The 10,760-nt window shown below is 52.0% G+C and overlaps 1 protein-coding gene across 1 annotated transcript; it reads left to right on the top strand.

Annotated features, from left to right (window-relative positions):
• The first annotated feature begins 912 nt into the window (after positions 1-912).
• Positions 913-10,387, top strand: PTP4A3 (protein tyrosine phosphatase 4A3). The gene is made up of 5 exons (XM_009901276.2): positions 913-1,301; positions 2,897-2,989; positions 6,587-6,717; positions 7,469-7,543; positions 8,020-10,387. The coding sequence occupies exons 1-5, from the start codon at positions 1,197-1,199 to the stop codon at positions 8,135-8,137; spliced, it is 522 nt and encodes a 173-aa protein (XP_009899578.1). The 5' UTR covers positions 913-1,196; the 3' UTR covers positions 8,138-10,387.
• The last annotated feature ends 373 nt before the right edge of the window (positions 10,388-10,760 follow it).

Genomic DNA, 10,760 nt, shown 5'->3' on the forward strand with positions numbered 1-10,760 from the left:
AGCAGCGCCGGGAGCATGTGGCTGATTAGTCACAGCAGTGACTGGTTTCAGGCAGAGAGCTGCATTCGGGCTGGAAATGCTCACTGTGTGTTTCAGGGACGCAAAGGTGAGGTCTTATGGGACAGGATGGGTGGCAGGAGGGTCAGCTCACCTGGCTTGGGTGCTTAAGTACATCAGCCAGATGCTGATAATTGGGTGGTGTGAGAGCAAGCCCCTTCCCTGCCATGTGCTTTTCCCTTTTGCAAGGGAAATGCGAGTTGCCCCCATGGCTTTCCAGTGCTGTTTTTCAGCTTTCAGGTAATATTTTGGCTTTTTCTTTAAATACCACCTCACTTTTTAATCCACATTCTTCTGCAAAGATGAGCATGGTCAGGGATGCAGCAGGTGCTGGTGCATTCAGGGGCATCATGTTCTCCTCTCAGGTGGGACCTTCCTTGGAGCCATGCTGGCACGGTGGACACTCTCACCATCACGTTTCTCTTTCCCTCCCCTGCAGCCTCGCTCTCCTCTGGGATTTATGGAGGTGCTGAGGAAGAGATCTGAGCCCCGCAGCCACCAGCAGCCCACCCCGTGAAGCAGTGCCTGGCCACCTCATCTCAACCCACCCGGCATCCCAACCCTCCAACTCAACCATTCAAGGCTCCCGTGCATGGATCGCCCCAGCGAGGGACCGCTGCCGGACACCGCCAACGCCGCTCCATAGCCTCCCGACCCCCCGTGCCACCCCCAAGTACTCCACATACCCCGATGGGGTAACGTGACGGGGGCCCCCTCCCGCCACCACCAACCCCCCATATGCAGAGGCCTTTCTAGAGCACCGGGAAGCGCACGGCACCGGAGGCGGCAGCCACTCACCGTTGCACACACACCGAGGACGCCAACACTACAGCAAAGGGATTTCTCTTTTTCTTTTTTTTTTAATTATTATTATTAATATTTCCATTAATATTATTTTTCCCATCTGGCTTTTCCCGCGGGGGGCTTGCGGTGTTTTGTGGAAGCCAGCGGACTGCCAGGAGCTGGGATTATTTGCACAACATCTGTATATTGAGTTCTCGAGCCTGTTTCATTTTCGGTTTTCAAGTGCAGAGGGGTTGTTGGGTTTGGTGTTTTCCTCACCTTCACATCACGGTTTTTCGTGGGGGTTCTTTTTCCCCTCCGCTGTCAGCACCACATCGCCCTCCTCCCATCCCATCATGGCCCGGATGAACCGCCCCGCACCGGTGGAGGTCTGCTACAAAAACATGAGGTTCCTCATCACTCACAACCCCACCAATGCCACGCTCAACACCTTCTTGGAGGTAAGGAGGCTGGAAGTGGGGGACCATGGCCCGGCTCCACATTTTGGGACTAAAAGCAGATGTTGAGATGCAGCAAGGAGCAATCGTGTGTAGCAGCAGCGCATCCTTTGTGGTGCCACAGCCCCAGGTCACATCCGGGTGGGTGGGTCCAGTCACCACCAGCTTTATGAAGCAGCATGGTTTGGCTTGGTGGAGAAGGAGCAGTTTCCCCATTCCTTTGGCATCCCCTGCCAGCTCCAGCCCCCATGTCAAGGGGCTTTGCAGTGATGCACGTGGATGCATGCAACCTCCCCTACGTCTGCCAGCACCTCAGTAAGCACTTTTCATCCTATATATCCCAGCGTCTTTCCAATGCCCAGAGTATGTTGGGTGGTGCAAAAGGAGCTGGAGGGCTCAGTGTTCTGTGAGCCAGCAACAGTGTCCTGCCTGGGAGCACTGTGTCTGGCGCTGGTAACAGTTGGGAGTCAGGATGAGATTAATGGATGTGTGTCCCCAGCCTGGAGTGGAAGACTTTGACTTGCTCTTGTTGTCAGTGCCTGGGGGAAACATTGTGTCCTGCAGGTTCAGCTGAGCTGGCACAAGTGGCCTCTGCTTAAGGGGAGTCCTTTGGGGGTGTTGCTGCATTTGTGGGGGGTTCTGGGGCTGCATGTGAGACCGTTAAAGGGTTTTTGCCTTAGATTTAAAACGCATTGAGATCCTGTGTGCAAGAACAGAAGGCACTGTCCAAGGTCAGGGACACCTCCCAAATACATACCCAAAAAACCATGTGTGAGCTCCACCAGCTCAGAACTGCAGGGAGGTGATTGTGATGTGGGGATACCCCTCCCATACACTGCACAAGGCGATGGGAGCGCACCAGTGGGAAGCTTTTTGGCCAAGCTGCCAAGTGTGTGAGGGTTTGCCGTGGTCTGGTGAGAGCATGCAGGGATCAAGGAGGTGGGTCCTTGAAGGGGATGATCTCATATGGTGCCTGGTGAGGCCAGTACACTGGCACGTAATCCAGGAGCAATCCTTGCAGCAAGCGATAAGCCAGTCTGGAAACAGCCCAAGTCCTCTGCACAAGTCTGCAATGTGTTGGGACCAGTGATGGGATACAGCAATGAGGTCAAGAAGGAGCCCCTGGGCAGTCTGGAAGATGCTGAGCATGGTTGGTGGGGTGCACTACAACACCTCCCAGCCACCTCTCTGCATTTCTGCAATGGGAATTGAGACCTTGCCAGGCACAAACAATTTCTCCTTTGGGGGACTTGTGACCATGTTGCAGATGTTTCTTTGCCTAGGGTGTAAACTCATTGCTGGTTTGGCCAGCAGGGATTAAAAATAAATGGCCCTGTTGGTGCTTGTAACTCCAATGAGTCATGAAGGTGCTGGGTACCATGGCCATGTGGCACTGGTGTCCTGGGATTTCATATTTCCTTATGCTACCTGGGCTGGATGGACTATGGAGGGTTTGCTTGAGAGTCCAGAGATGAGGCACAGCACTGGTTTAGGCTCTGTAGTGGTCTTCGTGGTCATAGCAGGACTTGAATCTGTTGAGTTAACTGAGGTTCAACTGGCAGGATTTTTTCATACTCTCCTTCTCCTTCTGGCCCCAGGATCTGAAGAAGTATGGTGCCACCACAGTTGTGCGAGTGTGTGAAGTGACCTATGACAAGACCCCTCTGGAGAAAGATGGCATCACTGTCATGGTAGGTGGGCTGAAGGATTCCTGTCCCTCAGGTCTACATTTCAGACTAAAGCAGCATCCTGCTTGCCCAGGAGCAAGATATGAAGCCCAGCTTTATGCTGAAGTTAAGGCAGGGCAAGCTCAGTGCTCCCTGGGCTGAGATGGGGCTGGTGCTTTAAAAAAACCAAGAGCCTCCCACGCACACGAAACTGTGACTCACAGCGTTGAGTCGGCAGCTGCTTCCCTGCCAGTCACTCAGGCTTTAAAGCATCCAGGGGATGAGAGTGCCTGATCCCACATGGAAGATGCGCGTGGTTCCAGTTATCCCCAGTGGTGTCTCATCCAGGGAAGGTGGATGCAGATTTTTTGCTCTTCTAGCAGCTGGCTGGTGCAGCTCTGGGGGATGAAAGGGAGGGAGCAGGCAGCAAGCAAGAAAAGGCAGAGCAGGCATCTGTCTGGGCTGCATCTTGGCTGATAAGTTGTTGGAGATGATGTCAGGCATGACTGCCCTGCCAGGGAGCTCAGCTCCAGCTGGAAAGTGAGACTCATTATTTAGGAAAGGTTTTGGAAGTGCCTCATGTCTCCTGGGGTGGTCCTTTTCAAGCAGCTCTCTCCATGTAGCTCTCTTCATACAGAATATATATGGATATCGTGTCTGCTCACTTCTACACCAAATTCTCTCCCCTTCTCAGTCTCCAGTATGAGTTTCTTTATCAAAGCTATACATCCCTCTGTACATATCTTGTACAGAAGAGATATCTGTATCTAGGATATGTTTTATATCCTAGATATAAAACTGTGTAAGACACTGTATAGATTCTCCATAGCTTCTGTAAATTTATATAAAGCATATATAAAATGAGAGAGATCTATGTGCCTATGTATAGATTTATCTGTATAGATACAGAGCTATCTCTACATGCACCTGTCAAATAGATACATATATACAGACTCTATCTATATATCCTCTTCCTTTCTTTGGGGATAAGGCAGAAGCTAGCCGAATCCTGACTCTGGTGTGGAGTGTCTGGGTGCCAGCATTTGCAGCCATGGTGCCTACACATCTGCTGGTCCCATGCTGGAAATGCTCCCTGGGTGTTTTGGATGCCTCCTCTGCTTTTAGCTTGCCCATCTGCCACAGGGGATCCTAAGCAATACCTAAAGTTGATTGCAGGCACCAAATAGTGCCAAATGCAAGTATCCCATGCTGTGGCCAGCTGCAGGGCAGAAATCTTGCTGGAGAACTGATGCTGTGCAAGTTTCACTGTAGGAAGCTTTGTGGTGCAGGATAGATGTACTGTACTAGGTATACCAGTAGTGTTTAATGTCTTCATCAGTAACATAGACAGTGGCATTGAGTGCACTCTCAGCAAATTTGCAGATGACACCAAGCTGAGTGGTGTGCTTCATACACCACAGGGAAAACATTCCATCCAGAGGGACCTTGAGGCTTGAGGACTGGGCCCATGCAAACCTCATGACATTCAGCAAGGCTAAGTGCAAAGTCCTGCACCTGAATCAAGGCAGTCCCGAGTATCATTACAGACTAGATGATTGAGAGCAGCCCTGCAGAGAAAGACACGGAGGTACTGATGGATGAAAATCTGGACATGAGCTGGCAATGTGCTCTAGCAGCCCAGAAAGCCTGGGCTGCATCAAAAGAAGCATGGCTTGCAGGTGGAGGGAGAGGATTCTGCCTCTACTCTGTTCTGGTGGGACCCTGCCTGAAGTACTGTGTCCAGCTTTTGAGTCCTCAGCACAGGAAACACATGGACCTGTTGAAGCAGATCCAAAGGAGGGCCACAAAAATCATCAGAGGGGTGGAACACTTCTGCTGTGGAGAAAGGCTGACATAGTTGAGGTTGTTCAGCCTGCAGATGAGAATGTTCCAGGGACACCTTCTTGTGACCTTTCAGTAGATAAAGAGGGCCTATAAGAAAGATGGAGAAAGAGTTTTTACCTGGGCCTGTAGTGGCAGCCATGAGGTAATGGTTTTAAACTGAGAAGGGGTAGATTTAGATTGAACATGAGGAGGAGATTTGTTACAATGAGGGTGATTAGACACTGGAGCAGGTTACCTAGAGAACTTGTGGATGCCCTGTCGCTGCAAGCGTTCCAGGACAGGTTGGACAGGGCTCTGAGCAACCTGGTCACATTGCAGGGGAGATGGAACTAAATGGTATTCGAAGGTGCCTTCCACCCTTCCATTTAGTGGTATGGTGTGTCATCCCTGGTGCAAGCCCAGTGACATGCACTCCTTACTAAAGCAGTGGTTTCTGGGCACCACAGAGAGGAGACTGTCGTGTAGGACGTGTGACAGTCTGTGCTTGATGGGATGGCTCAAGCATCAGGATACTCTGAAGCTCAAGGATGCCTGAAGCTCATCAGGATACCCTGAAGCCCAGCATGGTCCTTTCTTAGCAAAACCCAACTGAAATCACATCACCTGTTCAAACACTGAAGTGAAGCTCAGCAGCTTTTTTTGGCATCTTACACCAAGGATGATTTCAGCACAGCAGCTTAATGATTCACTCCTCAAAGATGAGAATTACAGGCCTGTGCCTTCCACCTACCAGGGCTCACCATGCCACATGCTATCTGAGCAGTGCTCCCCTGCCCATCCCTCTCCCACTGCTGCTTAGACAGTGGCAGTGCTCCTCTTGCCAAACCTATTTGGGGAGCAAAATCCCCATTTTGGTGAGGGATGTACAGCTTCAACCGGCTGCCAGTGCCCATGGGGAAAGGCCATCCTTTCCCTAACACGCTGCAGCATTCAAAGGCAAGGGGAGGGGACACTTTTCCCCTATAGAAGAGTCCAGAGTTGAGGGGCACTTAGTGCAGGACCCATTTTATCCACGTTGTCACTGAGCTCTGGTGAGTCCCTGCAGCATGAGCATGAAGTTCAGAAGATGGGCTTTTATTTTGGTCCCTTCAGAGCCTTTTCTGAAGGATGATGTTTTGATGGCCCCATCTGGAGGGATCTCCTTCCCTTTGATTCTTTCTAGGGCTGTCATAGGAAATCCCTAAAGCATCCCTTTGGGACTTGTGTGTTTACCTTCCCCCTCCATGTGCTGCAGCAAGCTGAGTTTCCACACAACAGCAAGCCCCAAGATTTCAACCGTCTCCAAGCCACCTTTGCTCAAGCTTCCTACAAAATGACTATGCACTCCCAAGCACTGGATTTAGACAGGAGCTGGTGAAGGGGGAGGATGGGAGTTGCATCACCCTGAAACTCAGTGTTGCCATCCAAATGAGGAGGAGGCAGGTGATGGTCACTGGTCTGCAGAGGCAAGAGGACATGGGGACCATGTTGCAGATCCTGTAGGTGCTCCTGAAGGCTGGACCTGTTCATAGGAGATGAGAGGACAGCCAGACCTAGAGTCCTATAGATGCAAACCTTGAACTGAAACAGCCAGGGGACTTCTTCATGCTGGACAGTGCAAAGTGCACTGCACTTCTGCAAAGCTGCTCTGCAAGCCTGTTTTCCTGGCACATACTTCTGCCTCCCTGCTCCCAAGGTCCCAGACACCATCACCCTGAGTCAAAAGCAATCCCCTGAGTTTTTCCCCAAGGTCTGACAGTACTTCTGTCTTCCCTTGACCTTGCCCCCACCTTGCAGGATTGGCCATTCGATGATGGAGCGCCTCCTCCTAGCAAGATAGTGGAAGATTGGCTCAACTTGTTGAAGACAAAGTTCTGCGAAGACCCCGGCTGCTGCGTGGCTGTGCACTGCGTAGCTGGTCTGGGACGGTAAGTCAGAGCCCAGTGCCCCAGTTGTCACTCACCCATAAAGGGGAAGAGGGAAAACAATGCCTGCTGTCCTCCTTCCCTTCCCCAGATTGTCTTTGAGTAGGGTTTGTGCATGAAGAAAACTTTAATGGGAATAGATGTTGATGGTGAGTTCTGGAATATGTTGTCCAGAGAGGTGGTGGATGCTCTATTCCTGGACACGTTTCCAGGTCAGGTTGTATGTGCTCTGAGCAACCTGATCTAGGTCAAGATGTCCATGCTGACTGCAGGGGGTTGGACTAGATGACCCTTAAAGGTCTCTTCCAACTCAAAGTATTCTATGATTCTTCTGCCTGAGGAGTTTAGTGCTGTCCTGCCATTGCCCCACTGTGGTTTTGCTTTTGCTAAGAGCTCATCTTGGAAGCTAACAGTTGCAAAATGCCTCCTGCTACAACCAGGAGCTGATGCTTCTTGAAAGCTGCTGCATTTTACTGCTCCCTCCACTGCAGGTCAGTGTATTTACATCCATTTTTCCAATACGTTTGCCTCCTCCTGCTCATTAGAAAAACAGCAAACAGCTGCCAGCCCCATCCTAGAAGTTTCGGCCCCAAAATCAGCTGCTCCTTGGGGCAGAAGCACATGCAGCCAAATGGCAGGAAATTACAAATGAGAAGGCAGTGCTGGCAGTTGCCCACCGTGCCACCATCACAGCCCCATGGCATGTGTTCCTGTCCTGAGATGGGCTGTGACCACCCCTGCCGTTGTCTTTCAGCGCTCCTGTCCTCGTTGCACTGGCCTTGATCGAGAGCGGCATGAAATACGAAGATGCCATCCAGTTCATCCGACAGTAAGTCGAGCAGGCTTGGGTGTCAGGGGAGAAGGCAGTCCCTGTCTGAGGGAATGGAGCACTCAGGTGTGTCCCAGGGTTTCTTTGGGATGTTGGAGTTGCTTTTCTCTCCTAAAGGAGGAAAAGGGAGATGTTGGCATTATGCACCCTGTGCCTTTGCATCAGGGCTACAAGAGGCTGAGGTAGCAGCTGGGAGCATCCATACTGGGGGGCTTTCAACAGACACCCTGCTTCTGGCAGCTGCCCCACTTTTCCTCCCCAGCTCTCCAAGTCCTGAGACTCACAAGGTAGATGAGCAAGAAAAGCTGCTAGGGTCAGTGGTCATCTCATTCCCAGAGGATGCACACAGCTGCGGCCTCCAAAACCCCTTCCTGCTCCAGGCACAGGGATTCAGCACCCTGACAGGAGTGGGCCTGGAGTGGGAGGTCTTCTGCTGCTGCACCACTGACCGTATTGGCCCTTCTGTGTCCCTGCAGGAAGCGCAGAGGAGCCATCAACAGCAAGCAGCTGACGTACTTGGAAAAATACCGACCAAAGCAGAGACTCCGATTTAAGGACCCTCATAACCACAAGAACAAATGCTGCATCATGTAACCTCAATGACCTCTTGCCAAAATCCATGCACACAGACACCCGAGCACTCGCACACATCCCACCCCCTCACCTCCTCACCCAGCCCCATGCACCCCGCACACCACCCCACTGCCAGGGCTGGGGCGGAGGGACATGGAGCACCACCAGCATGTTCCAGCACCCACAGCATGGTCATCTTGCTGAACCCCAAACAAAGCTGCTCTATCCAGCTACGGCCCCGAGAAGGGGAGGCAGCACTGCCCTTTGACTCTTGATGTTAGTAGGCAATGAGCTCACGTGATGGTTCTTCATTGCCTTCCTCCTCCTCCCTTTCCTCTCCTGCTGCACTGAGAAGGATGGGAACAGGGTGCTTGGCTTGGGGTGGTGCAGGTGGGGCTGTGCCAGCTGAGAAGGGATGAGGAGCAGGAGGCCAGAGCACTTCCAGAAAAACCCACCTCTTCCCTCTAAATAAGGGCTGCAGCAGTGGGGACAGAGGTGAGGATGGTACAATGGCCTCTAGGAGAAAATGGTGGTAGCAGGAAGGGCTCATAGCTTGGTTCTGGCCTTGTGGTCACATGAAGGGCTGAGCCCCCCACACCATGCCCTTTCTCCTGGCTCCCCTGTCACCTCACCACCTCCCTGTTGCTGTGATGCTGGCCAAGACACTGCAGATGGGGTTCATTTGGGGCTTGCTGCAGCAAAACCAGGGGTGCTGGGAAACTCGAGTACCTTGGTGGGGCTTTGAGACACCCAACTTTGCCAGGTATGCAGGGTCAGCACTGGGGCCCCCAAAGTGTGGGATGGTCTTATTTATAGCTTCCAAATTCAATGCATAGGGTGCTGGGTTCTCTCCTGTTGTGTCCCCGACACTGAGATGTGGCACAAACCCCAGTTCTAGCTGCAAGCCCTGGGGATGCATTGTGAATCTCAGAGCAGGTCCATGTCCTTCACCACTGCATTTGCTGGTTGAGGGGCTGGGCTGCAGCATTCCTGGGGGATTTTGAGTGCTCCTGGCAAGAGCACATCACCAAATTTTGCACCGGCCTTCCCCACATCTGTAACACAGAGCCTGGCCCCCCAAACCCCCCCAACCCGTGCCCTGGTGGGTTGGACTTAGAGCTGCCCCTGGGCCAAGACATTGAACATCTCTCAACTTTCTGCCTTTGAATGCTTGCAGCAGCTGGAGCGGTGGGCACGTAGGGGGCATGGGGGTGTTTCTTCTTTTGATGAGGATAAGAAGAAATTTGCTAATTAAAGGAAAAAAAATGTAAAACAATGTGTCTTCCGCACCTGCTCTGGCCTTTCTTTATCCCATCACTGCCCTGGGAGCCCACCCAGGGCACCCCAGCCTGATCCCTGGCACCGGCTCGCAGCCCGCTGCCATCCGCTGTTACCAAGGCATGTATGTGGCCAAAGAGATGCTCCAGGTATCCTTTTCGGCTCACTGCTGTTCACCTCCCTCAGCTGCAGAGGATTGCTGTTGTTGGGGCAAGGAGGGCTAGTCATCCAGCATCTTGTGGCTTTAGGCTGCCCAGCTTGAGCCTTCACTGCCCTGTGTTGGGTATCTTCAAAGGTTTGTGTGCCTTCTGAAACATAGACTATCCAGAGACATTTGCTTCAAAGGGTTCATCTCTTGGATGAGGGGTAAGGAATGCTGGCTAGGCACCTGCAATATCTGTTGAAGGGTAGGGGACAGCTTCATGCCACCGCATACAGGCAGAGGAGAAGTTTGAAGCTGTTTCCAGTGCCACTTCTCTCCTGATGGGAGCCAGCCCTACTGCACAACAGGTATGGCCATCTCATGGGACAGACTGTGGTGCCAAGTGACACGGGGACCCTCCACACATGGCTCCAAAGTTGTCAGACCTCACACCTTGGGTCCATCCAATCCTCCAGGTTGTGGGACAGCTCTCAGCCCCTTGAGTTCCTCCTGCCCTATTCCAGGCTGTTGATTCCTACAGCTCATGAGGATGGCAGCAGTGGTTGAAGGATCTCCATTGGCTGAGAACAGTGAGAAACTGAGCTCCTAAAAAGGCCTGATCCTATATTGCAGCAGTCCCACCGGGCAGGTCGACATCCTGCTGCTAAAAGAAGTCCTGCTTTGTCCTCAGCAGCAGTAGGAGGTGGTTCAGCATTGCAAGAGAGACAGCCCCAATCCCTCCTAGACAAGAGATCCCATGTGCTCCCTGATCACAACAGGCTGTGCCATGTTTAGGATAAAGCAGTGGGAACTGTTGCTTTGCAAGCTTTGGAAATTTTCTGCCCTGGAAAGAGAAGTGTTCATGGGACCATTGTATGGCAGATTGCCCAAGGCAAAAAGTCCAGGGCTGTAGCCATGATGCTTCTGAGTCTGGGTCAGAATGGGGACAGAAGCTTGAATTCAGCCTGCTTTGGTCACAGGAACTCTTCAACTCTTCCATGCAGGGTTCGATGGTGAAAGTGCTTGGTGCTGAGCTTGGTTGGCTTGCTTGGAGAGAATACAGGGAGGGCAGGCTTTGCAGTGCTTCTTCACTTTATGTAGCATCAACCCAACCACCTTAAAAGTAGGGAGCTTCTACTGCAAGAGCAGTCCTTGACCTGGTACAATCCATGTGAGCAAATCCTCAGTGCCTCTGGCCAAAGGAGAGGTACCTTGATAGTCTTC

Source organism: Dryobates pubescens, chromosome 14, assembly GCF_014839835.1.
Source record: "Dryobates pubescens isolate bDryPub1 chromosome 14, bDryPub1.pri, whole genome shotgun sequence".
Classification (NCBI taxonomy): Eukaryota; Metazoa; Chordata; class Aves; order Piciformes; family Picidae; genus Dryobates; species Dryobates pubescens.